Source organism: Phasianus colchicus, chromosome 35, assembly GCF_987193195.1.
Source record: "Phasianus colchicus chromosome 35, bPhaCol1.hap1.1, whole genome shotgun sequence".
Taxonomy (NCBI): domain Eukaryota; kingdom Metazoa; phylum Chordata; class Aves; order Galliformes; family Phasianidae; genus Phasianus; species Phasianus colchicus.
In genome coordinates this window covers 1,769,326-1,796,891 of record NC_143470.1, presented here as the reverse complement: position 1 = coordinate 1,796,891, position 27,566 = coordinate 1,769,326, and the positions used below count along the sequence as shown (strand labels likewise).

At 55.3% G+C, this 27,566-nt stretch overlaps 1 protein-coding gene across 2 annotated transcripts in view; it reads left to right on the top strand.

Moving 5' to 3' along the window:
* The window catches only part of LOC116241187 (carnitine O-acetyltransferase-like), a 30,871-nt gene extending 13,666 nt beyond the window's left edge, over positions 1 to 17,205 (top strand). For both annotated transcript variants that reach the window (XM_090129252.1, XM_090129251.1), the window contains 10 exons: positions 859 to 994; positions 2,989 to 3,163; positions 4,354 to 4,532; positions 5,470 to 5,570; positions 7,802 to 7,921; positions 9,852 to 9,962; positions 11,033 to 11,168; positions 12,096 to 12,158; positions 13,542 to 13,679; positions 14,820 to 17,205. In XM_090129252.1, coding sequence (XP_089985378.1) covers positions 859 to 994; positions 2,989 to 3,163; positions 4,354 to 4,532; positions 5,470 to 5,570; positions 7,802 to 7,921; positions 9,852 to 9,962; positions 11,033 to 11,168; positions 12,096 to 12,158; positions 13,542 to 13,679; positions 14,820 to 15,329 — 1,669 coding nt within the window. In that variant the 3' untranslated portion in view covers positions 15,330 to 17,205. The remainder of the gene's footprint in view (positions 1 to 858; positions 995 to 2,988; positions 3,164 to 4,353; positions 4,533 to 5,469; positions 5,571 to 7,801; positions 7,922 to 9,851; positions 9,963 to 11,032; positions 11,169 to 12,095; positions 12,159 to 13,541; positions 13,680 to 14,819) is intronic.
* The last annotated feature ends 10,361 nt before the right edge of the window (positions 17,206 to 27,566 follow it).

Sequence of the window (27,566 nt, the reverse complement as noted above, 5' to 3'; positions counted from 1 at the left end):
CTCTATGAGGTTTCAGTGGGTCTCAATGGGGTCTCTATGGGTCTCTATGGGTCTCTATGGGTCTCTATGGGTCGCTGTGGGTCCTGATGTCTATGGGGTTTCTGTGGGTCCCAATGGGGTCTCTATGGGTTTCTATGGGTCTCTATGCATCCTGATGTCCTCTATGGGGTTTCTGTGGGTCCCAATGGGGTCTCTGTGGGTCCCTGTGGGTCCCTGTGGGTCTCGATGTCCCTCTATGGGGTTTCAGTGGGTCCCAATGGGGTCTCTATGGGTTTCTATGGGTCTCTATGCATCTTGATGTCCTCTATGGGGTTTCAGTGGGTCCCAATGGGGTCTCTATGGGTCTCTATGTGTCTTTATGGGTCCCTGTGGGTCTCGATGTCCCTTTATGGGGTTTCAGTGGGTCCCAGTGGGGTCTCTATGGGTCTCTATGGGTCGCTGTGGGTCCTGATGTCTATGGGGTTTCAGTGGGTCCCAATGGGGTCTCTATGGGTCTCCATGGGTTGCTGTGGGTCCTGATGTCCTGTATGGGGTTTCAGTGGGTGCCATTGGGGTCCCTATGGGTCTCTATGGGTCGCTGTGGGTCCTGATGTCCCTCTATGAGGTTTCAGTGGGTCTCAATGGGGTCTCTATGGGTTTCTATGGGTCTCTATGGGTCCTGATGTCCTCTATGGGGTTTCTGTGGGTCCCAATGGGGTCGCTGTGGGTCCTGATGTCTATGGGGTTTCAGTGGGTCCCAATGGGGTCTCTATGGGTCTCTATGGATCATTGTGTGTCCTGACGTCCTTCTATGGGGTTTCAGTGGGTTCAGTTGGGGTCTCTATGGGTCGTTATGGGGTTTCTCTGTGTCCCCCCCAGACGTGACCCCCCCGAGCCGTGGGTCCGGGCTGTGTTTGGGGGCTGCCGGGTTCCGGGACCCCAACGGGACGGGGTGCTGCGGGTGGCCCCCGGTGCCGACCCCCCCAACTTCATCACCGTCATCCGCAATGGGGAGGTGGGTGGGGGGGCACTTGGGGGTCTGGGGGGGGCGTGGGGGGGACATGGGGGTCTGGGGGGGGGGAGATAAAGGTGTGTGGGGGCACTATGGGGTCTGGGGGGGGTCTTCATCACCGTCATCCGCAATGGGGAGGTGGGTGGGGGGGCACTTGGGGGTCTGGGGGGGCACAGGGGGGGGACATGGGGGTCTGGGGGGGGGAGATGGAGGTGTGTGGGGGGGCAGTATGGGGTCTGGGGGGGGTCTTCATCACCATCATCCGCAATGGGGAGGTGTGTGGGGGGCACTTGGGGGTCTGGGGGGGCGTCAGAGGGGCACTTGGGGGTCTGGGGGGGGGACAGGGAGGTGTGGGGGGTACTATGGGGGGTCTGGGGGGGCACAGAGGGCACATGGGGTCCTGGGGGGGTGACAGAGAGGTGTGGGGGGGGTACTTGGGGGTCTGGGGGGCACTTGGGGGTCTGGGGGGGGGAGATAAAGGTTTGTGGGGGGCACTATGGGGTCTGGGGGGGCACAGGGGGCGCTTGGGGGTCTGGGGGGGGAGATGGAGGTGTGTGGGGGGCACTATGGGGTCTGGGGGGGTCAGAGGGGCACTTGGGGGTCTGGGAGGGGGTCTTCATCACCGTCGTCCGCAATGGGGAGGTGGGTGGGGGGCACTTGGGGGTCTGGGGGGGCACAGAGGGGCACTTGGGGGTCTGGGGGGGGTCCTCATTTTCCCCCCATAATCCCCATTTTTTTCCCATCCTCCCCCCATAATCTCCCCCATAATCCCAATTTCTCCCCCTTTCCCCCCATAATCCCCATTTTCTCCCATCCTCCCCCATAATCTCCCCCATAATCCCAATTTCTGCCTCCTTTCCCCCCATAATCCCAATTTCTCCGTCCTTTTCCCCCTATAATCCCAATTTCTCCATCTTTTCCCCTATAATCCCCACTTTTCTCCCATCCTCCCCCATAATCTCCCCCATAATCCCAATTTCTCCCCCTTTCCCCCCATAATCCCCACTTTTCTCCCATCCTCCCCCATAATCTCCCCCATAATCCCAATTTCTCCCTCCTTTCCCCCCATAATCCCCATTTTTCTCCCATCCTCCCCCCATAATCTCCCCCATAATCCCAATTTCTGCCCCTTTTCCCCCCATAATCCCCATTTTTCTCCCATCCTCCCCCATAATCTCCCCCATAATCCCAATTTCTGCCTCCTTTCCCCCCATAATCTCAATTTCTCCCTCATTTCCCCCCATACTCCCCATTTTTCTCCCATCCTCCCCCCATAATCTCCCCCATAATCCCAATTTCTCCCCCATTTCCCCCCGTAATCCCCACTTTTCCCCGATCCTCCCCCCATAATCTATCCTATAATCCCAATTTCTCCCTCATTTCCCCCATAATCCCCACTCTTCTCCCATTCTCCCCCATAATCTCCCCATAATTCCAATTTTTCTGTCCTTTCCCCCCATAATCCCCACTTTTCTCCCATTCTCCCCCATAATCTCCCCCATAATCCCAATTTCTCCGTCCTTTTCCCCCTATAATCCCAATTTCTCCGTCCTTTTCCCCCTATAATCCCAATTTCTCCTTTTTTTCCCCTATAATCCCCATTTTTCTCCCATCCTCCCCCCATAATCTCCCCCATAATCCCAATTTCTCCCCCTTTTCCCCCCATAATCCCCATTTTTCTCCCATCCTCCCCCATAATCTCCCCCATAATCCCAATTTCTCCCCCCCTTTCCCCCCATAATCCCCTTTTTCTTCCATTCTCCCCCATAATCTCCCCCATAATCCCAATTTCTCCCTCATTTCCCCCCATAATCCCCATTTTTCTCCCATCCTCCCCCCATAATCTCCCCCATAATCCCCATTTTTCTCCCATCCTCCCCCCATAATCTCCCCCATAATCCCAATTTCTCCCCCCTTTCCCCCCATAATCCCCGCTTTTCCCCCATCCTCCCCCCATAATCTCTCCCCCCCCCCCCTCCATAATCCCACCCCCCCAGTTCTTCCAGCTGCAGGCCTGCAGCGATGACGGCTCCCCGCTGCCCCCCGCCGCTCTGGGGGCGGCCCTGGCGCAGCTGCGGGCGCTGGGGGTCCGTGGGGGGGGCCAGGCCGTGGGGGCGCTGACCGGGGAGCACCGACGTGGCTGGGGGAGGGTCTACGGGCTCCTGATGCGAGGTGAGGGGGGGTGCTTCCGGTTGGGGGGCGGGCACTTCCGGTTGGGGGCGGGCACTTCAGGTTGGGGGTGGGGATTCAGGTTGGGGGTGGGGATTCAGGATGAGAGATGGTTGGGGGTGGGGACTTCCGGTTGGAGGGAGGGCACTTCCGGTTTGGGGTTGGACTTCCGGTTGGGGGTGGGGCTTCCGGATGGGGGTGGGCACTTCCGGTTGGGGGTGGAGCTTCAGTTTGAGGAATGGGTCTTCAAGATGGGGGAGGGGCTTCCGGTTTGGGGTTGGACTTCTGGTTGGGGGTGGGGCTTCCGGTTGGGGTGGGGCTTCTGGTTGGGGGTGGGCACTTCCGGTTGGGGGTGGGGCTTCAGGTTGAGGGACGGGTCTTCAAGATGGGGGAGGGGCTTCCGGTTTGGGGTTGGACTTCTGGTTGGGGGTTGGACTTCCGGTTCGGGGGCGGGCACTTCAGGTTGGGGTGGGGCTTCAGGTTGAGGGATGGGGCTCCAAGATGGGGGAGGGGCTTCCGGTTTGGGGTTGGACTGCCGGTTGGGATGGGCACTTCCGGTTGGGGGTTGGGCTTCAGGTTGGGGGTGGGGATTCAGGATGAGAGATGGTTGGGGGGTGGGCACTTCCGGTTGGAGGGAGGGCACTTCCGGTTTGGGGTTGGACTTCCGGTTGGGGTGGGGCTTCCGGTTGGGGGTGGGCACTTCCGGTTGGGGTGGGCACTTCCGGTTGGGGGTGGAGCTTCAGTTTGAGGAATGGGTCTTCAAGATGGGGGAGGGGCTTCCGGTTTGGGGTTGGACTTCTGGTTGGGGGTGGGGCTTCCGGTTGGGGGTGGGGCTTCTGGTTGGGGGTGGGCACTTCCGGTTGGGGGTGGGGCTTCAGGTTGAGGGATGGGGCTTCAAGATGGAGGTGGGGCTTCCGGTTTGGGGTTGGACTTTGGTTGGGGGTTGGACTTCCGGTTGGGGCTGGGGCTTCCGGTTGGGGGTGAGACTTCCGGTTTGGGGTTGGGCACTTCCGGTTGGGGGTGGGGCTTCAGGTTGAGGGACGGGTCTTCAAGATGGGGGAGGGGCTTCAGGCTGGGGAGGGACTTCCGTTTGGGGGTTCCTCCTATCCGTGAGGCGGGATTTTCTCTCCTTTGCACTGCAGGCGGGACTTCCTGTCCATCAGAGCGCTGAGGGGCGGGACTTCCTGTTGCAGACCGTCTGAACCGCGCTTCCATTGGCCGAATCCAGCGCAGTCTGCTGGCGTTGGCGTTGGACGCCCCGGTGATGGCCGACATTATGGGGCAGAGCCCAGGGGGCGGAGCCGAGCAGGTCCTGCACGGGGGAGGAGCCGGAGCCAATAGCTGCAACCGCTGGTTCGACAAAGCCCTGCAGGTGGGCGGGACTTCCGGTTTGGGGGGGCGGGACTTCCGGGGGTAGGGGGAGCTTCTGGGTGAAGGATCAGCGGGGTGGGATTTCTTGCTTTCCTCATTTAGGGCTCGGAAGGAGCGGGACTTCCTGTTTTAGTGCGTATGATAAGACTTCCTGTTTTGGTTTCTGTGTGGCCGGACTTCCTGTTTTAGTTTCTATGGGGCGGGACTTCCTTGGTTTTATGAGGTGGGATTTGCTCTTTTAGTCTCTAGGGGGTGAGACTTCCTGTATTGGTTTTTGTGAGGTGGGACTTCCTGTTTTAGCCTCTATGGGCAAGACTTCCTCTTTTAGCCTCTATGGCATGGGACTTCCGGTATTAGTCTCTGAGGTGGGACTTCCTGTTTTAGCCTCTATGGGGCGGGACTTCCTCCTTTAGCCTGTATGGGGCAGGACTTCCTTAGTTTTATGAGGTGTGACTTCCTGTTTTAGCCTCTATGGGGTGTGACTTCCTGTTTTAGTCTCTATGGGGCAGGACTTCCTGTTTTAGTCTCTACGGGGCGGGACTTCCTGTTTTAGCCTCTATGGGGCGGGACTTGCTTTATTAGTCCTTATGAGATGTGACTTCCTGTTTTAGCCTCTGTGGGGCGGGACTTCCTGATTTATCTTATACAGCAGCGAGATTTGTCTATACAAGCGGGCGGGACTTCCTGCTTTGAGCTCTTACGGATGCAGCACTTCCTGTTTCTGTCTCTAGAGGGGCAGGACTTCCTTTGGCCATATGAAGGGGTGGGACTTCCTGCTTTGGTCTCAAGAGGCAGGACTTCCTTCTTGGAGCTCTTACAGACGCAGGACTTCCTGTTTTAGTTCCTAGAAGGGCGGGACTTCCTTTGCCTCTACGATTGGGCGGGACTTCCTGTTTCACACTGCAAAAAGGCGGGACTTCCTGTTTTCCCCCTTCTAGGTGATAGTGGGCGCAGACGGTTCCTGTGGTCTCCTGTACGACCCGGAAGTCCTCGATGGCGCCGTGGCTGCAGAAATGGCCGACCACGCGCTCTCCTTCTGGTCAGTCCCTATGGAAACCCTATAGGATCCCCTATAGAGGCCCTATAGAGCCCCCGTAGGGTCCCTATAGAGTCCCCACGGCGTCCCTATGGAGTTTGTATGGCATCCGTATTGTGGCCCTATAGAGTTTCTATGGAGTACCTATGGATTCTGTATGGAGTCCCTATGGATTCTTTATAGCGTCCCTATAGATTCCCTATGGATTTTTTATAGGGTTCCTATAGATTCTCTATAGAGTCTCTATGGATTCTTTATAGTGTTCCTATAGGTTTTTTATAGAGTCCCTATGGATTCTATACAGCGTTCCTACAGATTTTCTATGGAGTCCTTATAGATTCTGTATAGCGTTCTTATAGATTCTCTATGCAGTTCCTATGGATTCTTTATAGTGTCCCTATAGATTCTGTATACAGTCTCTATGGATTCTTTATAGTGTTCCTATAGGTTCTCTATAGAGTTCCTATGGATTTTTTATAGTGTTCTTATAGATTCTCTATAGAGTCACTATGGATTCTTTATAGCGTTCCTATAGATTCTCTATAGAGACCTTATGGATTCTTTGTAGCGTTCTTATAGATGTTCTATAGAGTCTATAGATTCTTTGTAGTGTTTCTATAGATTCTCTGTAGAGTCTGTATGGATTCTTTATGGTGTTCCTATAGACTCTCCATAGAGTCCCTATGGATTCTTTATAGCGTCCCTATAGATTCTCTATAGAGTCTCTATGGATTCTTTATAGTGTTCCTATGGATTCTCTATAGAGTCTGTATGGATTCTTTATAGTGTTCCTATAGATTCTCCATAGAGTCCCTATGGATTCTTTGTAGCGTCCCTATAGATTCTGTATAGAGTCTCTATGGATTCTTTGTAGTGTTCCTGTAGATTCTGTATAGAGTCTCTATGGATTCTTTATAGCGTCCCTATAGATTCTGTATAGAATCTCTATGGATTCTTTGTAGTGTTCCTATAGGTTCTTTATAGAGTTTCTGGATTTTTTACAGTGTTCCTACAGATTTTCTATAGAGTTCCTATGGATCCTCTATAGTGTCCTTATAGATTCTCTATGCAGTTCCTATGGATTCTTTATAGTGTTCCTATAGATTCTGTATAGAGTCTCTATAGATTCTTTATAGTGTTCCTATAGATTCTCTATAGAGTTTCTATGGATTCTTTGTAGTGTTCCTATAGATTCTCTATAGAGTTTCTATGGACTTTTTATAGTGTTCCTATAGATTCTCTATAGAGTCTCTATAGATTGTTCATAGAGTTCCTATAGATTCTTCATAACCAGTATGGGAATAAAGAAGGGGGCGGGGCTTGGCTGCGGTGGGCGTGGCCACGTCGGCACTGACCCCCCCCCCCCCCCCTCGAGTTCCTATGCAGTCCCTATGGAGCCCCTATAGCATCCCTATAGGGTTCCTATGCAGTCCCAATGGACCCCCATAATCCCTATAGGGATAAAGGAGGGGGCGGGGCTTGGGTGCGGTGGGCGTGGCCACATCGGCACTGACCCCACCCCCCTATGCAGTCCCTATGGAGCCCCATAATCCCTATGGGGATATAGAAAGGGGCGGGGCTTGGGTGCGGTGGGCGTGGCCACATCGTCATTGACCCCACCCCCCTATGCAGTCCAAATGGAGCCCCTTAATCCCTATGGGGCTAAAGAAGGGGGCGGGGCTTGGCTGCAGTGGGCGTGGCCACACCGGCGCTGACCCCGCCCCCCTATGTAGTCCCAATGGAGCCCCTTGAACCCTATGGGGATAAAGAAGGGGGCGGGGCTTGGCTGCGGTGGGCGTGGCCACGTCGGCATTGACCCCGCCCCCCTATGCAGTCCAAATGGAGCCCCTTAATCCCTATGGGGCTAAAGGAGGGGGCGGGGCTTGGGGGCGGTGGGCGTGGCCACATCGACACTGACCCCGCCCCCCCAATGCAGTCCAAATGGAGCCCCTTAATCCCTATAGGGATAAAGAAGGGGGCGGGGCTTGAATGCAGTGGGCGTGGCCACATCGTCATTGACCCCGCCCCCCTATGCAGCCCCAATGGATCCCCTTAATCCCTATGGGGATAATGAAGGGGGCGGGGCTTGGCTGCGGTGGGCGTGGCCACGTCGGCATTGACCCCGCCCCCTTATGCAGCCCCAATGGAGCCCTTTAATCCCTATGGGGATAAAGAAGGGGGCTTGGCTTGGGGCGGTGGGTGTGGCCACATCGACGCTGACTCCGCCCCTACAGCCGAAGCTCCGCCCCTGGCCACGCCCCCTTGGTGCCGGTGCCCCGCCCCCAGCGGCTGCGTTTCTGCGTGGGGCCGGAAATGGGGCCGGAAGTGCAGAGAGCCAGGAGGCACCTGGACAGGTGATTAATTAATTAGCGCGCTCGTTAGCGCTCATTAGGGTTGGTTGAGGCCGGTAGGGGGTAATTGAGGGTTAATTGGGGGTTAATTGGAGGTACGTGGGGTTGTAGGTGGGGATAGGGCATGGTAAGAGGGGTTTAATTAGTGTTTATGTGGTTATTAGGGAGCTAATTGATGGTTAATTAGGGGGTGATTAAGGGTTAATTGGGGGCACGTGGGTCTGTAGTTGGGAATAGGGCAGGTTAAGCGGAGTTAATGGGTGTTAATTGGGATTGATTAGTGTTTAGATGTTAATTGGGGATTGATTAGTGTTTATTAGGGTTATTAGGAAGCTAATTGATGGCTAATTAGGGGGTTATTAAGGGTTAATTGAGGGTAGGTGGGGTAGTAAGTAGGAATAGGGCACGTTAATGGGTGTTAATTAGGATTGATTAGTGCTTAGGTGTTAATTGGGGATTGATTAGTGTTTATTAGGGTTATGAGGAAGCTAATTGATAGCTAATTAGGGGGTAATTAAGGGTTAATTGGGAGTACGTGGGGCAGTAAGTGGGAATTGGGGGACGTTAAGCGTGGTTAATGGGTGTTAATTGGGATTGATTAGTGTTTAGGTGTTAATTGGGGATTGATCAGTGCTTATTAGGGTTTTAGCTAGGTAACTGACTGGCTAATTAGGGGGTAATTAAGGGTTAATTGAGCGGACATGGGGCTATAAGTGGGAATAGAGCACGTTAAGCGGGGTTAATGGGTGTTAATTAGGGCTTATTAGGGATTTGGGGGGGGGGGTTGAGGGGTCCTGGGGGGTTGGGGGGGTTCTGATTGGGGGTCCTCAATTTGGGGGGGGAGTCGGGATTTTTGGGGGGGGGGTTGGGGGGGTACTGATAGGTGGTCGTCTATTATGGGGGGGGTCTTGGGATTTTGGGGGGGGGGTTGAGGGGTCGTGGGGGGGTTGGGGGGGTTCTGATTGGGGGTCCTCAATTATGGGGTGGGGGGTCTTGGGATTTTGGGGGGGGGGGTTTGAGGGGTCGTGGGGGGGTTGGGGGGGGGTTCTAATTGGGGGTCCTCAATTATGGGGGGGGGTCATGGGATTTTGGGGGGGGGGGTTGAGGGGTCGTGTGGGTGTTGGGGGGGGGGGGGGGGGGTTGATAAGTTGTCCTCATTTATGGGGGGGGGTCCTGGGGTTTTGTGGGGGGGGGTTGGAGGGGGGGTTCTGACCAATGGTCTTCATTGAGGGGGGGTCCTGGGATTTTGGGGGGGGGGGTTGAGGGGTCCTGGGAGGGTTGGGGGGGATTCTGATTGGGGGTCCTCAATTTGGGGGGGGTCTTGGGATTTTGGGGGGGGGTTGAGGGGTCGTGGGGGGGCTGGGGGGAGTTCTGATTGGGGGTCCTGAATTATGGGGGGGGGGTCTTGGGATAATAGGGGGGGTGGGTTTGAGGGGTCGTGTGGGGGTTGGGGGGGGGTTTCTGATTGGGGGTCCTCAATTTGGGGGGGGAGTCGGGATTTTTGGGGGGGGGGGTTGGGGGGGGTACTGATAGGTGGTCGTCTATTATGGGGGGGGTCCTGGGATTTTGGGGGGGGGGGGGGGTTGAGGGGTCCTGGGAGGGTTGGGGGGGGTTCTGATTGGGGGTCCTCAATTATGGGGGGGGGTCCTGGGATTTTGGGGGACACCTGGGGGGCTGGGGGTCTCGTGGGGGGTTGGGGGGGGGGGAGTCTGATAGGTGGCTCCTTTTGAGGGGGGGGGGGGGCTGGGGGGCACCAAGGGGGGTTGGGGGGGTGCTGGGGGGGAGGGGGGGTTGGGGGTGGGAGTTCTAATAGGTGGTTCTCATTAAGGGGGGGGGGGTATGAAATGTGGGGGAGGGGGATTTAGGGGGTTATGGGGGGGGTCTTTTGAGGGGGGGTCTGAGTGGTTTTTGTCCCCCCCCCCCTTCCTTCCAGCCTGGCGGCGGACGTGGAGCTGCACTGCTTCAGCCATCCGGGTTTTGGGCCGGGGGGGGCGGCGAGGGAGGAGGCGCTGCTGCAGGTGGCGTTGCAGGTGGCCTTTTACAGGTGGGTCACGTGACAAATTGGGGGGGGGGGGGTGGTCACGTGACGAGTGGGGAAGGGATCACGTGACGAATGGGGAAGGGGAGGTCCCAATGTTGGGGTGGTCCCAAGGGGTGGGAGGGGGAAATAGGGTGCAGGTGGGTCACGTGACAAATGAGGGATCATGTGACTAATGGGGGGTGGTCACGTGACAAATGGGGAGGGGTCACGTGGTGAGGAGGGGGAGGTCCAAAGGTTGGGGTGGTCCCAGGGGGGGGTGGGAGACGAAATAAAGTGCAGGTGGGTCTGCAGGTGGTCTTCTACAGGTGGGTCACGTGACAAACGGGGTCACGTGACAAATGGGGTCACGTGACAAATGGGGAGGGGTCACGTGACAAACGGGTATGGGCACAGTTGTAGGCGAACGCAGTTTTTGGGAGGAGGGGGGCTCATTAAGGAGTGGAACCCATGTGTAAGGATCTTAGTTCCGGGGGGACCCAATTGTTGTGGGACCTCAGCATAAGTGGGGGAACCTTCTATTGGACTGGCCCAGTTGTGGGGGAACACACTTTTTTGGGGAAGGGGGGACTCATTCAGGAGTGGAACCCATGTGCAAAGATCTTAGTTCCGGAGGAACCCGATAAGTGTGGGACCTCAACATAAGTGGGGGAACCTTTTATGGGACGGGCCCAGTTGTGGTAGAACGCACTTTTTTGGGGGAGAGGGGGGACTCATTCAGGAGTGGAACCCATGTGCAAGGATTTTAGTTCCAGGGGGACCCGATAAGTGTGGACCTCAACATAAGTGGGGGAACCTTTTATGGGACGGGCCCAGTTGTGGTGGAACGCACTTTTTAGGGGAAGGGGGGACTCATTCAGGAGTGGAACCCATCTGTAAGGATCTTAGTTCCGGGGGGACCCAATTAAGTGTGGGACCCCACAACAGTGGGGGACCCCATATAGAGCCGGACCCGCGATGATGTAGGGGGAAACCAGCCGTGGGAGGAACCAAATTGAGGCCTCACAATTCTGAGGGGGACCCATTTCCGGTGGCACTTCCGGTGTAACGGGTTGGGGGGGGGGACCCCATTTCAGGTTGCACGGCTCCGTCAGCGCCTGCGCAGAAGCCCCGCCCCTTCGGCCCCGCCCCCTCCCCCGCCCCGCCCTGGTGCTGCCCCCGGGGCCGCGGTGCCGAGCTTTGGCCAAAGCTCTGCAGGAACCCACGGCAAAGGTGGGCGGGACTTCCGGTCGGGGGGGGTGGGACTTCCTGTCTGGGTGGTGGGCGGGGGAAGGACTTCCCACGCTGGGGGGAAGGGGTGGAAATGGGACTTCCTGTCTTGGGAGTGGGGTGGAGGTGGGACTTCCTGTCTGTAGTTTTTTCAGGGGAGGGACTTCCTCTTTTGGGAGTGGGATGGCGGTGGGAGTTCCTGTCTGTAATTCTTTGGACTTCCTGTTTTGGGAGTGAGGTTGGAGTGGGACTTCCTGTATGGGTGGTGGGCGGAGGAGGGACTTCCCATGCTGGGGGAAAGGGGTGGAAATGGGACTTCCTGTTTTGGGAGTGGGTTGGGGGTGGGACTTCTTGTCTGTAATTGTTTTAGGGGAGGGACTTCCTGTTTTGGGAGTGGGGTGGAGGTGGGACTTCCTGTCTGTAATTCTTTGGACTTCCTGTTTTGGGAGTGGGGGTGGATTGGGACTTCAGGCGGGGGAGGGACTTCCCACACTGGGGGGAAGGGGTGGAAATGGGACTTCCTGTTTTGGGAGTGGGGTGGAGGTGGGACTTCCTGTCTGTGTTTCTTTTAGGGGAGGGACTTCCTCTGATGGGGAGGTGTGGAGGTGGGACTTCCTGTCTTTCTGTCAAATTAGGGATTTCCTGTTTTGGAAGTGGGGTGAAGGTGGGACTTCCTGTCTGCGTGGCAGTTGGGGGAGGAACTTCCTATGTTGTTGGAGGGGTTGGGGGTGGGACTTCCTGTCTGTCTTTCTTGTCAGATGAGGGACTTCCTGTGTTGGAAGTGGGGTGTGGATGGGACTTCCTGTTTCTGTTGGCCCGGTGGGTGGGACTTCCTTTCTTCCTGCAGTGGGAACGGGAAAGCAGTGGGACTTCCAGCCTCTCCCCAAATTGTGACTTCCTGCCCCGGGTGGGCGGGACTTCCTGTTTCAGCCGGAAGTGCTGAGGGCGCTGCTGTGGGAGGCGGTGGAGGCGCAGCAGCAGCGGATGGAGGAGGTGAGGGGGTGGGGGGGGGGGGGGGGGGCCACATTTCCTGGGACCCATTTCTGGGGGGAGGGGGAAGGGGGGCGGAACCATTTTTGAGGGGAGACATTTCTGTGGACCCACTTCCGGTGGGGAAGAGGAAGGGGAAGTGGAAATGGGGGGGAGTGGGGGGGTAGCGGCCACTTCCTGTGGGACTGGATGGTGACGCTGAGCGCCCCCAGTTGGCGGCGGGGCAGGGAGCGGAAACGTCCATCTTTGTGCGCTCCACTTCCTGTTTCTCCACTTCCGGGGGGAAAGCGGACATGGGGGGGAGTGGGGGGGTAGCGGCCACTTCCTGTGGGACTGCTTGGTGACGCTGAGCGCCCCCAGGTGGCGGCGGGGCAGGGAGCGGAAACGTCCATCTTTGTGCGCTCCACTTCCTGTTTCCCCACTTCCGGGGGGGAAGCGGAAATGGAGGGGGTGGGTGGGTAGCGGTCACTTCCTGTTGGACTCGAGGTTGACGCTGAGCGCCCCCAGGTGGCGGCGGTGCACGGAGCGGAAACGTCCATCTTTGTGTGCTCCACTTCCTGTCTCCCCACTTCCGGTGGGGAAGAGGAAGCGGAAATGGGGGGGTTAGCGGTCACTTCCTGTTGGACTGGATGGTGACGCTGAGCGCCCCCAGGTGGCGGCGGGGCAGGGAGTGAAAAAGTCCATCTTTGTGCGCTCCACTTCCTGTTTCCCCACTTCCGGGGGAGAAGCGGAAATGGGGGCGGTGGGGGGGTAGCGGCCACTTCCTGTGGGACTGGATGGTGACCCTGAGCGCCCACAGGTGGCGGCGGGGCAGGGAGCGGAAACGTCCATCTTTGTGCGCTCCACTTCCTGTTTCTCCACTTCCGGGGGGGAAGCGAAAATGGGGGGGGTGGGGGGGTAGCGGCCACTTCCTGTTGGACTGGATGTTGACCCTGAGCGCCCCCAGGTGGCGGCGGGGCAGGGAGCGGAAACGTCCATCTTTGTGCGCTCCACTTCCTGTCTCTCTACTTCCGGGGGGGAAGAGGAAGCGGAAGTGGGGGTGGGGTAGCGGTCACTTCCTGTTGGACTGGATGGTGACGCTGAGCGCCCCCAGGTGGCAGCGGGGCAGGGAGCGGAAATGTCCATCTTTGTGCGCTCCACTTCCTGTTTCCCCACTTCCGGGGGGGAAGCGGAAATGGGGGGGGTGGGGGGGTAGCGGTCACTTCCCGTTGGACTCGAAGTTGACGCTGAGCGCCCCCAGGTGGCGGCGGGGCAGGGAGCGGAAACGTCCATCTTTGTGCGCTCCACTTCCTGTTTCCCCACTTCCGGGGGGGAACCGGAAATGGGGGTGTGGGGGGGTAGCGGCCACTTCCTGTTGGACTGGATGGTGACGCTGAGCGCCCCCAGGTGGCGGCGGGGCAGGGAGCGGAACGACACCTGAGGGCTTTGGGGCTGACGGCGGTGGCGGGGGGGGAACCACTTCCGGAACTTTTCCGGGATTTGGGATACGCCAGGGCCACGCATTTCCGCCTCTGCACCCTACAGGTAAACCCCAAGAAAAACCCCAAAAAAGTTGGGGGGCGGGGAGGTTATGGGGTGGGGGGTTATGGGGTTGTGGGGTGGGAGGTTATGGGGTGGGGGGTTATCGGGGTTATGGGGTGGGGGGTTATGGGGTGGGGGGTTATGGGGTAGGGGTTATGGGGTTGTGGGGTGGGGGGTTATGGGTTCGTAGGGTTATGGGGAAGGAGGTTATGGGGTGGGGGGTTATGGGGTGGGGGATTATGGGGTTGTGGGGTGGGGGGTTATGGGGAGGAGGTTATGGGGTGGGAAGTTATGGGGTGGGGGGTTTTGGGGTGGGAGTTTATGGGGTGGGAGGTTATGGGGTAGGGGTTATGGGTTTGTGGGGTGGGAGGCTTTTGGGGTGGGAGGTTATGGGGTGGGGGGTTATGGGGTTATGGTGTGGGGGGTGGGGGGTTATGGGTTTGGGGGTTATGGGGTGGGGGGTTATGGGGTTGTGGGGTGGGGGTTTATGGGGAGGAGGTTATGGGGTGGCGGGTTATGGGGAGGAGGTTATGGGGTAGGGGTTATGGGGTTGTGGGGTGGGGGGTTGTTGGGCGGTGGGGGGGTTATGGGGTGGGGGGTTATGGGGTTGTGGGGTGGGGGGTTGTGGGGAGGAGGTTATGGGGTGGGGGGTTATGGGGTGGGGGGTTATGGGGTATGGGGTTATGGGGTAGGGGTTATGGGGTTGTGGGGTGGGAGGTTATGGGGTGGGGGGTTATGGGGTTATAGGGTTATGGGGAGGGAGGTTATGGGGTAGTGGGGTGGGAGATTATGGGTTTGGGGGTTATGGAGTGGGGGATTATGGGGTGGGGGGCTTTTGGGGTGGGGGGTTATGGGGTGGGGGGTTATGGGGTTGTGGGGTGGGGGGTTATGGGGGCCATTTTCAGGTTTTTGGGGCCATTTAAGACCATTTGGGGGCTATTTTGTTCATTGTTGGGTCAGTTTAGGGCCATTTTGAAGCCATTTTGGGGCAGTTTTCTTCATTTTGGGGCCGTTTTCAGATCTTTTAGGTCCACCTGAGGTCATTTGCGGCCATTTTGATCCAATTTGGGGCCACTTTGTGTCATTTTGGGGGCATCAAAATCATCATTTTGGCTGAATTCCCCCCATTTCTCCCCATTCCAGGTGCGCTCAGCGCGGGGCTGCCTCCCCCTGCGAGGTCCCCTGGTTCCGGATGGATACGGCATCGGGGTGGGCCACGCCCCTTCCACTTCCGGTCCTAAGGAGTCCACTTCCGGTCCCAATGAATCCACTTCCGGTCCCGCCCACGACGCTTCCTATCCAAAGGAGCCCACCTCCGGTCAAGAGGATCCATCTGTTGACCCTACACAGTCCACTTCCGGTCACGCCCACACCACTTCCTGCCCCATTGAACCAACTTCCGGCCATGGAACGTCATCTTCTGACCCCACCCAACCCACTTCCGGTCATTCCCAGGCCATTTCTGGTCACGCCCGACCCACTTCCGGTTATACCCAGCCTACTTCCGGTCCCGCCCCCTTACGCGTGGCCGTTTCCGCTTTCGCTTCCTGCGGTGGGACGGGAGCGCAGCGTTTGGGGGCGGAGCTTCGCACGGCTCTCGACCAATTAGGAGCGCTGCTGAGGGGAGAGCGCCCCCCTGTGGCCGGCGGGTGAAAGGAGGAGGAAAAGGGCTGGGGTGAGGAGGGGTGGGACCGGAAATGAAGTGGGAGGAACCGGAAGTGGGGCGGGGAGGGCCGGAAGTAGGGGTTGGGTGGGTTAAAAAGTCAGGGGTGGGGAAGAAAATGGGGTTTGGAAAACCGGAAGTTGAGGATGAGCGAGGGAAACGGGGTTGGGAAAACCGGAAGTGGGGCGGGTGGGGCCGGAAGTGGGGTTTGGGTGGTGTAAAAAACGAGGAACGGGGCGGGAAATGGGGTTGGGAGAACCGGAAGTGGGGAGTAAATAACTGGAAGTGGGTGGGGTGGGGCCGGAAATGGGGGTGGAAAAAGCCGGAAGTAGGGTTGGTGGGACTGGAAATGGGGCAATAAAAGCAAAAAGTGTGGTGGGTGGGGCCGGAAATGGGGCAACAAAGGCCGGAAGTGTGGTGGGTGGGAGCGGAAATGCGGCAATGAAAGACGGAACAGGTGGGTGGGGCCGGAAATGGGGCCATAAAGGCCGGAAGTGGGGTGAGTAAGGCCGGAAATGGGGGTGGGAGGAGGGCCCTAAAATGGAAGATTCACCCCCGAATCCTGGGAAAGCCCCAAAATCGTGGAAATTGACCCCAAAATTGCGGGAACAGAAATCCCAGGATTTCAGCCCAAAATGGAGAAGAGCCCGAAATCCGAAATTCACCCCAAAACTCGGGAAAGTTTCTGTGAATTGAGGAACCCAAAATTGTAAGAATTTGCCCCAAAATTCCCGTAGGAGCCAAAATCGCGAGGATTTACCCCAAATTTTAAGAGTATCCCAAAATTGTTGAAGATCCGCCCCAAAACCCCACGGGATTCTCCCCAAAATCCCAGAAATCTGCCCCAAAATACCGAAGAAACCCCAAAATTGTGAGGTTTCAACCCAAAACGGTGGGAATTAATCCCAGAATCACGCAAATTTTGGGGGGGATGAAAGGGGTGACCCAAAATTTTGAGGTTTTCACCCAAAATGGTGGGAACCCCAAAATCGGGGAGATTCACCCCAGAACGGGGGAGACCCCAAAACCCTACAAATCCACCCCGAAATCCAGAAAAGGCCCCAAAATTGGGAGAATTCATCCCAAAATGAAAAGGGGTCCGAAATCTCAGAGCTGCGCCGCCCCCAAAATCATGGAAAATCACCCCAAAATTGCGAAGGAACCCAAAGTCCTGGAAATTCACCCCAAAAATGTTGGGGATGGGACGATACCCTAAAATTTGAAAATCCTAAAGTGGCTGAAATCCTTGGGATTCACCCCAAAATCTGAGGATCCCCCAAAATCAAGAAAATCCGCCTCAAAATGTCGGGGAGCCCCAAAATCCTCCAAATTCACCCCAAAAAATGCTTAAGAAACCCCAAATTCCCCGAATTTACCCCAAAATGCTGAGGAACCCCCCCCCCAAAAAAAAAATCGTGAAGATACGCTGAAAAAAATGTGGAAACCCCAAAATCCTCCGAATTTCCCCCAAAATCCTCGAATTCCACCCCAAAATATTTAAGAACCCCAAAATCGCGAACTTTCACCCCAAAATCCGCAAAGATCGCCCCCCAAATTCGGGAAATTCACCCTAAAATGTTGGGCAGCCCCCAAATTCGGGGAGGTTTTTGGAGATACGGACCCCAAAATCCTGAGGATTCACCCCAAAATGTTGTGGGATCACAAAACATCAAAGCCAGACGCTGAAGAACCCCAAAATCCTCAAAATTTGACCCAAAATGCTGAGGATCCCCCGAAATTTACCCCAAATCCCCCCATTTCACCCCAAAATACCGAAAACCCCCAAATCCTCTGAATTCACCCCAGAATTTGAGCACCTCCGAAATCCTGAAGATTCACCCCAAAAAATTTGAGGGACCCCAAAATACACAGAATTCAACCCAAAAAATTCGAGGGACCCCAAAATCCCCCAAATTCACCCCAAAACACCGAAAACCCCAAAATCCTCGGAATTCACCCCAAAATTTGAGCACCTCCGAAATCCTGAGGATTCACCCCAAAAACTTTGACGGACCCCAAAATTTCCCAAATTTACCCCAAAACACCGAAGAAACCCCAAAATCCTCTGAATTCACCCCAAAATCCCCCGAAATCCTGAGGAAGCACCCCCAAAAAATTTGAGGGACCCCAAAATCCCCCGCATTCACCCCAAAAACTTTGAGGGACCCCAAAATCCTCCAGATTCACCCCAAAACGCCGATGGACCCCAAAATCCTCTGAATTCACCCCAAAATCTGAGCACCCCCGAAATCCTGAAGATTCACCCCAAAAAACTTTGAGGGACCCCAAAATCCTCAGAATTCACCCCAAAATCTGAGCACCCCTAAAATCCTAAAGATTCACCCCAAAAATTTGAGGGACCCCCAAAATCCTCCAAATTCACCCCAAAAACGCCCCCCAAAATCCTCTGAATTCACCCCAAAACACCGAAAACCCCAAAATCCTCTGAATTCACCCCAAAATCTGAGCACCCCCGAAATCCTGCAGATTCACCCCCAAAAACTTTGAGGGACACCAAAATCCTCGGAATTCACCCCCAAAAACTTTGAGGGACCCCAAAATCCTCGGAATTCACCTCAAAATCTGAGCGCCCCCGAAATCCTGCAGATTCACCCCCAAAAAAGTTGAGGGACCCCAAAATCCCCCAAATTCACCCCAAAATCCCCCGAAATCCTGAAGATTCACCCCCATAAACTTTGAAGGGCCCCAAAATCCACAGAATTCAACCCAAAAAATTTGAGGGACCCCCAAAATCCTCGGAATTCACCCCAAAATCTGAGCACCTCCAAAATCCTGAAGATACACCCCAAAAAATTTGAGGGACCCCAAAATCCCCCAAATTCACCCCAAAACGCCCCGAAATCCTGAAGATTCACCCCCAAAAATTTGAGGGACCTCAAAATCCTCCAAATTCACCCCAAAAACTTTAAGGGACGCCAAAATCCCCAAATTCACCCCAAAAAAGTTTGAGAGACCCCCAAAATCCTCTGAATTCACCCCAAAATCTGAGCAACCCCGAAATCCTGAGGATTCACCCCAAAAAATTGAGGGACCCCAAAATCCTCAGAATTCACCCCAAAAACTTTGAGGGACCAGAAAATCCCCCAAATTTACCCCAAAAACTTTGAAGGACCCCAAAATCCTCCGAATTCCCCCCAAAATCCTGAAGATTCACCCCAAAAACTTTGAGGGACCCCAAAATCCTCCAAATTCACCCCCAAAAATTTGAGGGACCCCAAAATCCTCGGAATTCACCCCAAATTTACCCCAAAACACTGAAAACCCCAAAACCCTCTGAATTCACCCCAAAATCTGAGCGCCCCCGAAATCCTGAAGATTCACCCCAAAAACTTCTAGGGACCCCAAAATCCCCCAAATTCACCCCAAAACGCCGACTACCACAAGAAACCTCCACATTTCCCACAAAAACAGCGAAAAACCCCAAAATCCCGCATTTTCACCCCAAAATTCCCCGCCCCCCCCCCCCAAACCCTGCCCAAATTTTGGGTCCGATTCGCCCAAATTTTGGGTTCACGACACCAAAAGCCAATAAAGGACCAATGAAGAATTTTGGCTTCGTTTCCGGTTTCGGTTCGGGGCGTTTCCGCTTCCGGTTTCGTTTTCCGATTCTGGGTTCGGTTCGGTTTCCGGTTCTGGTGGTATTTCCGGTTCCGGTCCGATTCGGGCCATGGCGACTGAAAAGAGCGGTGCGGAGCGGGGGGGGGGGGGGGGGGATTTGGGGGGGGGATTTTGGGGGAAAAAAGGGATTTTTTGGGGAAAAAAAAAATGGGGAATTTTGGGGAAAAATGGGAAGGGGGGGAAATGGGATTTTTTATGGGGGGAAAAGGGGAAATTGGGGGAAAAATGGGATTTTGGGGGGTCAAAGGGGGGATTTGGGGGGGGGAAAATGGGGGATTTGGGGTTTTTTGGAGGGGATTTGGGGGAAAATTGGGGGATTTGGGGTCAGTGAGGGGGGTTGGGATTTTGGGGGGATTTTGGGGGGAAAAAGGGATTTTGGGGGGGGGGAAATGGGGAATTTTGGGGTAAAAATGGGAGATATGGGGTAAAAATGGGGAGATTTGGGTCCAAAATGTGGGGATTTGGGGTTTTTTGGGGGGGGGATTTTGGGGAACATTTTGGGATTTGGGGTCAGTGAGGGGGATTGGGGTTTTTGGGGGGGATTTGGGGGGAAAAAAGGGATTTTGGGGGGGGGGAGAAATGGGGAATTTGGGGGAAAAATGGGGTGAGGGGGAAATGGGATTTTTTATGGGGGGGGAAAAGGGGAAATTGGGGGAAAAATGGGATTTTGGGGGGGATTTTGGGGTGGAATGGGGGGATTTGGGGTAAAAATGGGGATTGGGGGTTGATGGGGGGATTTGGGTCAAAAATGGGGGGATTTGGGGTTTTTGGGGAGGGGGATTTGGGGTCAAAATGGGGGATTTGGGGTTAATGGGGGATTTGGGGGGGAATTTGGGGGAAAATTGGGGGGATTTGGGTGAAGAATGAGGGAATTTGGGTAAAAATGGGAGATATGGGGTCAAAATGGGGGGATTGGGGTCCAAAATGTGGGGATTTGGGGTTTTTTGGGGGGGGATTTGGGGAACATTTTGGGATTTGGGGTCAGTGAGGGGGATTGGGGTTTTTGGGGGGGATTTGGGGGGAAAAAAGGGATTTTGGGGGGGGGGGGGAAATAGGGAATTTGGGGGAAAAATGGGGTGAGGGGGAAATGGGATTTTTTATGGGGGGGGAAAAGGGGAAATTGGGGGAAAAATGGGATTTTGGGGGGGCAAAAGGGGGATTTTTGGGGAAAATTGGGGGGATTTGGGTCCAAAATGTGGGGATTTGGGGTTTTTTGGGGGGGATTTGGGGGAACATTGGGGGATTTGGGGTCAGTGACGGGGGTTGGGATTTTGGGGGGGGATTTGGGGGAAAAAGGGATTTTTTATGGGGGGGAGAAATGGGGAATTTGGGGTTAAAATGGGGGTTAATGGGGGATTTGGGGGGGATTTGGGGGGAAAAAAGGGATTTTGGGGGGGAGAAATGGGGAATTTGGGGGAAAAATGGGGTGAGGGGGAAATGGGATTTTTTATGGGGGGGAAAAGGGGGAAATTGGGGGAAAAATGGGATTTTGGGGGGGGCAAAAGGGGGGATTTTGGGGGGGAAATGGGGGATTTGGGGTTTTTTGGGGGGGATTTGGGGTTAAAATGGGGGATTTGGGGTTATTGGGGAATTTGGGGGGGAATTTGGGGGAAAATTGGGGGGATTTGGGTGAAGAATGAGGGAATTTGGGGAAAAATGGGAGATATGGGGTAAAAATGGGGGGATTGGGGGTTTTTTGGGGACGGGGATTTGGGGTCTAAATGGGGGATTTGGGGTCAAAATGGGGGATTTGGGGTTTTTGGGGGGGATTTGGGGGAAAAAAGGGGGGATTTGGGTCCAAAATGTGAGGATTTGGGGTTTTTGGGGAGAGGTTTGGGGGTTTTTGGGGGGGATTTGGGGTCAAAATGGGGGATTTGGGGTTAAAATGGGGGATTTGTGGGGGTGGAATGGGGGATTTGGGGGAAAATTGGGGGGATTTGGGTCCAAAATGGGGGGATTTGGGGTTTTTGGGGAGGGGGATTTGGGGTCAAAATGGGGGATTTGGGGTTAATGGGGGATTTGGGGGGGAATTTGAGGGAAAATTGGGGGGATTTGGGTGAAGAATGGGGGAATTTGGGTAAAAATGGGAGATATGGGGTAAAAATGGGGGGATTTTGGTCCAAAATGTGGGGATTTGGGGTTTTTGGGGGGGGGGATTTGGGGTAAAAATGTGGGAATTTGGTTTTTTGGGAGGGGATTTTGGGGGTTAATGGGGGATTTTGGGGAAAATTGGGGGCATTTGGGTCCAAAATGGGGGGATTTGGGTTTTTTTGGGGGGGGATTTGGGGTCAAAATGGGGGATATGGGGTTAAAATGGGGGTTAATGGGGGATTTGGGGGGGAATTTGGGGGAAAAAAGGGGGGATTTGGGTCAAAATGGGGGAGTTGGGGTTTTTTGGGGAGGGGGATTTTGGGGTCTTGGGGGGGAAATTGGGGTAAAAATGGGGGATTTGGGGTTAAAATGTGGAGTTTGGGGGTTAATGGGGGATTTATGGGGGAATTGGGGGGAAAATGGGGGGATTTGGGTGAAGAATGGGGGAATTTGGGTAAAAATGGGAGATATGGGGTCAAAATGGGGGGATTTGGGTCCAAAATGTGGGGATTTGGGATTTTTTTGGGGGGGGATTTGGGGTCAAAATGTGGGAATTTGGTTTTTTGGGAGGGGATTTTGGGGGTTAATGGGGGATTTGGGGGAAAATTGGGGGGATTTGGGTCCAAAATGGGGGGATTTGGGGTTTTTTGGGGGGGGGATTTGGGGTCAAAATGTGGGAATTTTGTTTTTTGGGAGGGGATTTTGGGGGTTAATGGGGGATTTGGGGGAAAATTGGGGGGATTTGGGTCCAAAATGTGGGGATATGGGGTTTTTTGGGGGGGGGATTTGGGGTCAAAATGTGGGAATTTTGTTTTTTGGGAGGGGATTTTGGGGGTTAATGGGGGATTTGGGGGAAAATTGGGGGGATTTGGGTCCAAAATGTGGGGATATGGGGTTTTTGGGGAGGGGGATTTGGGGGTTTTGGGGGGGGATTTGGGGGAACATTGGGGGATTTGGGGTCAGTGAGGGGGGTTGGGATTTTGGGGGGGGATTTGGGGGAAAAAGGGATTTGGGGGGGGGGAGAAATGGGGAATTTGGGGTTAAAATGGGAAGGGGGGGAAATGGGATTTTTTATGGGGGGGAAAGGGGAAATTGGGGGTAAATGGGATTTTGGGGGGGCATTTTGGGGTGGAATGGGGGGATTTGGGGTAAAAATGGGGATTGGGGGTTGATGGGGGGATTTGGGTCAAAAATGTGGGGATTTGGGGTTTTTGGGGAGGGGGATTTGGGGTCAAAATGGGGGATTTGGGGTTAATGGGGGATTTTGGGGATCAATGGGGGAAATTGGGGGGATTTGGGTCCAAAATGTGGGGATTTGGGGTCTTTGGGGAGGGGGATTTTGGGGTTTTGGGGGGGATTTGGGGGAACATTGTGGGGATTTGGGGTCAGTGAGGGGGGTTGGGATTTTGGGGGGGATTTGGGGGGGAAAATGGGATTTTGGGGGGGGATTTGGGGGAATTTGGGGGAAAAATGGGGATGGGGGGAAATGGGATTTTTTATGAGGAGGGAAAGGGGAAATTGGGGGAAAAATGGGATTTTGGGGGGAAAAAGGGGGGATTTTTGGGGGGAAAAATGGGGGATTTGGGGTTTTTTGGGGGGGATTTGGGGGAAAATTGGGGGATTTGGGGTCAGTGAGGGGGGTTGGGATTTTGGGGGGATTTTGGGGGGGGAAATGGGGAATTTGGGGGAAAAATGGGAAATATGGGGTAAAAATGGGGGGATTTGGGTCCAAAATGTGGGGATTTGGGGTTTTTTGGGGGTGGATTTGGGGTCAAAATGTGGGAATTTGGTTTTTTGGGAGGGGATTTTGGGGGTTAATGGGGGATTTGGGGGAAAATTGGGGGGTTGGGAGGGAAATGAGGGGGAAAATGGGGGATTTGGGGTAAAAATGAGGGGATTTGGGGGCTTTTGGGGGGGGTTGAGGGATTTGGGGGAAAAGTGGGGGGGTTGGGGGTTTATAAGTGGGGGATTTGGGGTTTTGGAGGGGATTGGGGGGGATTTGGGGATTTGGGGGAAGAAATTGGAGGGTTTGGGGGTTTAATGAGGGGATTTGGGGGGATTTGAGGGGGGGGGGTTGAGGGATTTGGGGGAAAAGTGGGGGGGTTGGGGGTTTATAAGTGGGGGATTTGGGGTTTTGGAGGGGATTGGGGGGGATTTGGGGATTTGGGGGAAGAAATTGGAGGGTTTGGGGGTTTAATGAGGGGATTTGGGGGGATTTGAGGGGGGGGGGTTGAGGGATTTGGGGGAAAATTGGGGGGGGTTGGGGTTTATAAGGGGGGGATTTGGGGTTTTGGAGGGGATTTGGGGGAAAAATTGGAGGAGTTTGGGGTTTAATGAGGGGATTTGGGGGGATTTGAGGTGGTTGAGGGATTTGGGGGAAAATTGGGGGATTTTGGGGTTAATGGGGGGATGGGGGGGATTTGGGTTTTTGGGGTGGGGAATTGGGTGGGAAAATGAGAGATTTGGGGGAAAATTGGGGGGGTTGGGAGGGAAATGAGGGGGAAAATGGGGGATTTGGGGGAAAAATGAGGGGATTTGGGGGCTTTTGGGGGGGGTTGAGGGATTTGGGGGAAAATGGGGGGTTTGGGGTTTATAGGGGGGGGATTTGGGGTTTTGGAGGGGATTTGGGGGGAATTTGGGGTTTAATGAGGAGATTTGGGGGATTTGATGGGGGGGGTTGAGGGATTTGGGGGAAAATGGGGGGATTTGGGGTTTATAAGGGGGGGATTTGGGGTTTTGGAGGGAATTTGGGGAGGAATTTGGGGATTTGGGGGAGGAAATTGGAGGAAGTTGGGGTTTAATGAGGGGATTTGGGGGATTTGAGGGGTTTGAGGGATTTGGGGGAAAATTGGGGGATTTGGGGGTTAATGGGGGGATGGGGGGGTTTTGGGGTTTTGGGGTGGGGAATTGGGTGGGAAAATGAGAGATTTGGGGGAAAATTGGGGGGTTGGGGGGGAAATGAGGGGGAAAATGGGGGATGAGGGGTAAAAATGAGGGGATTTGGGGGTGTTTGGGGGGGCGTTGAGGGATTTGGGGGAAATTTGGGGGATTTGGGGTTTATAAGGGGGGATTTGGGGTTTTGGAGGGGATTTGGGGGGGATTTGGGGATTTGGGGGAAAAAATTGGAGGATTTTGGGGTTTAATGAGGAGATTTTGGGGGATTTGAGGGGTTTGAGGGATTTGGGGGAAAATTGGGGGGGGTTGGGGTTTATAAGGGGGGGATTTGGGGTTTTGGAGGGGATTTGGGGGGATTTGGGGGAAAAAAATGGAGGAATTTTGGGTTTAATGAGGGGATTTGGGGGATTTGAGGGGGGGTTGAGGGATTTGGGGGAAAATTGGGGGATTTTGGGGTTAATGGGGGGATGGGGGGATTTGGGTTTGTTGGGGTGGGGAATTGGGTGGGAAAATGAGAGATTTGGGGGAAAATTGGGGGGGTTGGGAGGGAAATGAGGGGGAAAATGGGGGATTTGGGGGAAAAATGAGGGGATTTGGGGGCTTTTGGGGGGGGTTGAGGGATTTGGGGGAAAATGGGGGGTTTGGGGTTTATAGGGGGGGGATTTGGGGTTTTGGAGGGGATTGGGGGGGGATTTGGGGATTTGGGGGAAGAAATTGGAGGATTTTGGGGTTTAATGAGGAGATTTGGGGGGATTTGAGGGGTTTGAGGGATTTGGGGGAAAATTGGGGGGGTTTGGGGTTTATAAGGGGGGGATTTGGGGTTTTGGAGGGGATTTTGGGGGGGATTTGATGGGGAGGTTGAGGGATTTGGGGGAAAATTGGGGGATTTTGGGGTTAATGGGGGGATTTGGGGTTTTGGGGGGGATTCAGGGTGAAAAATGAAGGATTTGGGGGGGAAATGAAGTGGTTTTGGGGGGAGTTTGGGGGATTTGGGGGACAACGAAGGGGTTTGGGGGATTTTGGGGGGGAAAATTGAAGGGATTTGGGGGAACTTGTTGGGATTTTGGGAGGAATATGGGGGATTTTGGGGGCAAATGAAGAGGCTTGGGGGAAAATTTGGGGGGAAATGAAGGAGTTTTGGGGGAAAATTGGGGGATTTGGGGGAAAGTGATGGGATTTGGGGGGATTTTGGGGGAAATGAAGGGGAATTGGGGGAAATGCTGGGATTTGGGGGGATTTAGGGGGGGGTAAAGGGGAAATGGGGGAAAAATGGGGATTTGGGGGGGAAATGAAGTGGTTTTGGGGGAAGTTTGGGGAATTTTGGGGACAACGAAGGGGTTTGGGGGATTTTGGGGGGGAGAATTGAAGGGATTTGGGGGAACTTGTTGGGATTTTGGGAGGAATGTGGGGGATTTTGGGGGAAATGAAGGAGTTTTGGGGGAAAAATGGGGGATTTGGGGGAAAGTGATGGGATTTAGGGGGGATTTTGGGGGGAAATGAAGGGGAATTGGGGGAAAATTCTGGGATTTGGGGGGGATTAAGGGGGAAGTAAGGTGGAATTGGGGGGAAAATTGGGGATTTTGGGGAGAAATAAAGTGGTATTGGGGAAAATTTGGGGGAAATGAAGGAGTTTTGGGGGAAAAATGGGGGATTTGGGGGAAAGTGATGGGATTTGGGGGATTTTGGGGGGAAATGAAGGGGAATTGGGGGAAATGCTGGGATTTGGGGGGGATTAAGGGGGGAGTAAAGGGGAAATGGGGGAGAAAATGGGGATTTTGGGGAGAAATAAAGAGATATTGGGGAAAATTTGGGGGAAATGAAGGAGTTTTGGGGGAAAAATGGGGGATTTGGGGGAAAGTGATGGGATTTGGGGGCATTTGAGGGGGAAATGAAGGGGAATTGGGGGAAAATGCTGGGATTTGGGGGGGATCTAGGGAAGAGTAAAGGGGAATTGAGGGGGAAATTGGGGATTTTGGGGAGAAACGAAGTGATATTGGGGAAAATTGGGGGGTAATGAAGGAGTTTTGGGGGGAAAATGGGGGATTTGGGGGAAAGTGATGGGATTTGGGGGGATTTAGGGGGGGGTAAAGGGGAAATGGGGGAAAAATGGGGATTTGGGGGGGAAATGAAGTGGGTTTGGGGGAGTTTGGGGGATTTTGGGGACAACGAAGGGGTTTGGGGGATTTTGGGGGGGAGAATTGAAGGGATTTGGGGGAACTTGTTGGGATTTTCGGTGGGAATGAAGGGGCGTAGGGGGGAATTTGGGAGATTTTGGGGTGAAATGAAGGGATTTTGGGGAGGGGGTGCTGAGGAACTGAATGGATTTGGAGTAAAATTTGGAAATTTGGGGGGGGTTGTTGGGATTTGGGGCAATTTAGGCATCGCGGGGCAAAAATTTCATTTGGGGGGGGGGGGGTCGGGTGAAAACTCAATGCGGGGAGGGGGGGGGGTCGGATTTTGGGGCTGTTTGAGGACTTTTGGCTTCTGACCTTTGACCCCCCCCCTCCCCCCCCTTCCATACAGGTGCTCCTGACGTCGCCCCCCACTCCTCCCCCCCCCCTTACGGCCCCCCCGCTCCTCCCTTCCCCCTCGGGGGGGGTGGGGGGGGGGGGTTGGGTGCTTCCACGTTACCGAGAGGGGGGGTGGGTTTAGGGGGGGGAGGGGCGGCCACTCTTCCCAGGGGGGGGGCGGCTTTAATGGGGGGAGGGGTGGGGGCGGCTACTTTACCCCGGGGTTTACCTGGAAGCGGAGGAGGAGGGGGGGGGGCTGGGGGTTTTGGGGGGGGTTTACCGCGACCCCACGCAGCCACTTTACCCCGCCCCCCCCCAACGGCAGCCCCTCCCCCACCGGCAACGTCGCAAACTTACGGGGGTCCCCCGGCCCCCCCACATCCTTACGGACCCCCACCACCGCCCCCCCCGTTCGCCCTACAGCTGCCGCCCGGAGCTGCTGCTTATGGGGGGGGGTACGGGGCGGGGCCGGTGAGTGGGCGGGGTCTGAGAGAAGGGGCGGGGCTTGGAGGGAGGGGGCGTGGTTTGCAGTTAAGGGGCAGAGTCTGAGAGGAGGGCAGGGCTTGAAGGGAGGGGGCGTGGTTTGGGGTTAAGGGGCGGGGCTTTAGCGAAGGGGCGGGGCTTGGAGGGAGGGGGCGTGGTTTGGGGATAAGTGGTGGGGCTTGAGAGAAGGGGCGGGGCTTGAAGGGAGGGGGGCGTGGTTTGCGGTTAAGGGGCAATGTCTGAGAAGAGGGCGGGGCTTGAAGGGAGGGGGGCGTGGTTTGCGGTTAAGGGGCAATGTCTGAGAAGAGGGCGGGGCTTGAAGGGAGGGGGGCGTGGTTTGGGGGTTATGGGGCAGTGTCTGAGAAGAGGGCGGGGCTTGAAGGGAGGGGGCGTGGTTTGCGGTTAAGGGGCGGGGCTTGAATGGAGGGGCGTGGTTTGGGGGTAAGGGGTGGGGCTTGAACGAAGGGGCGAGGCTTGAAGGGAGTGGGCGGGGCTTGGGGTTAAGGGGCGGGGCTTTAAGGGAGATGGTGAGGTTGGGGTTAAGGGGCGGGTCTTGAAGTGAGTGGGCGGGGCATTGGAGGGGGCGTGGTTTGAGTTTAAGAGGTGGGG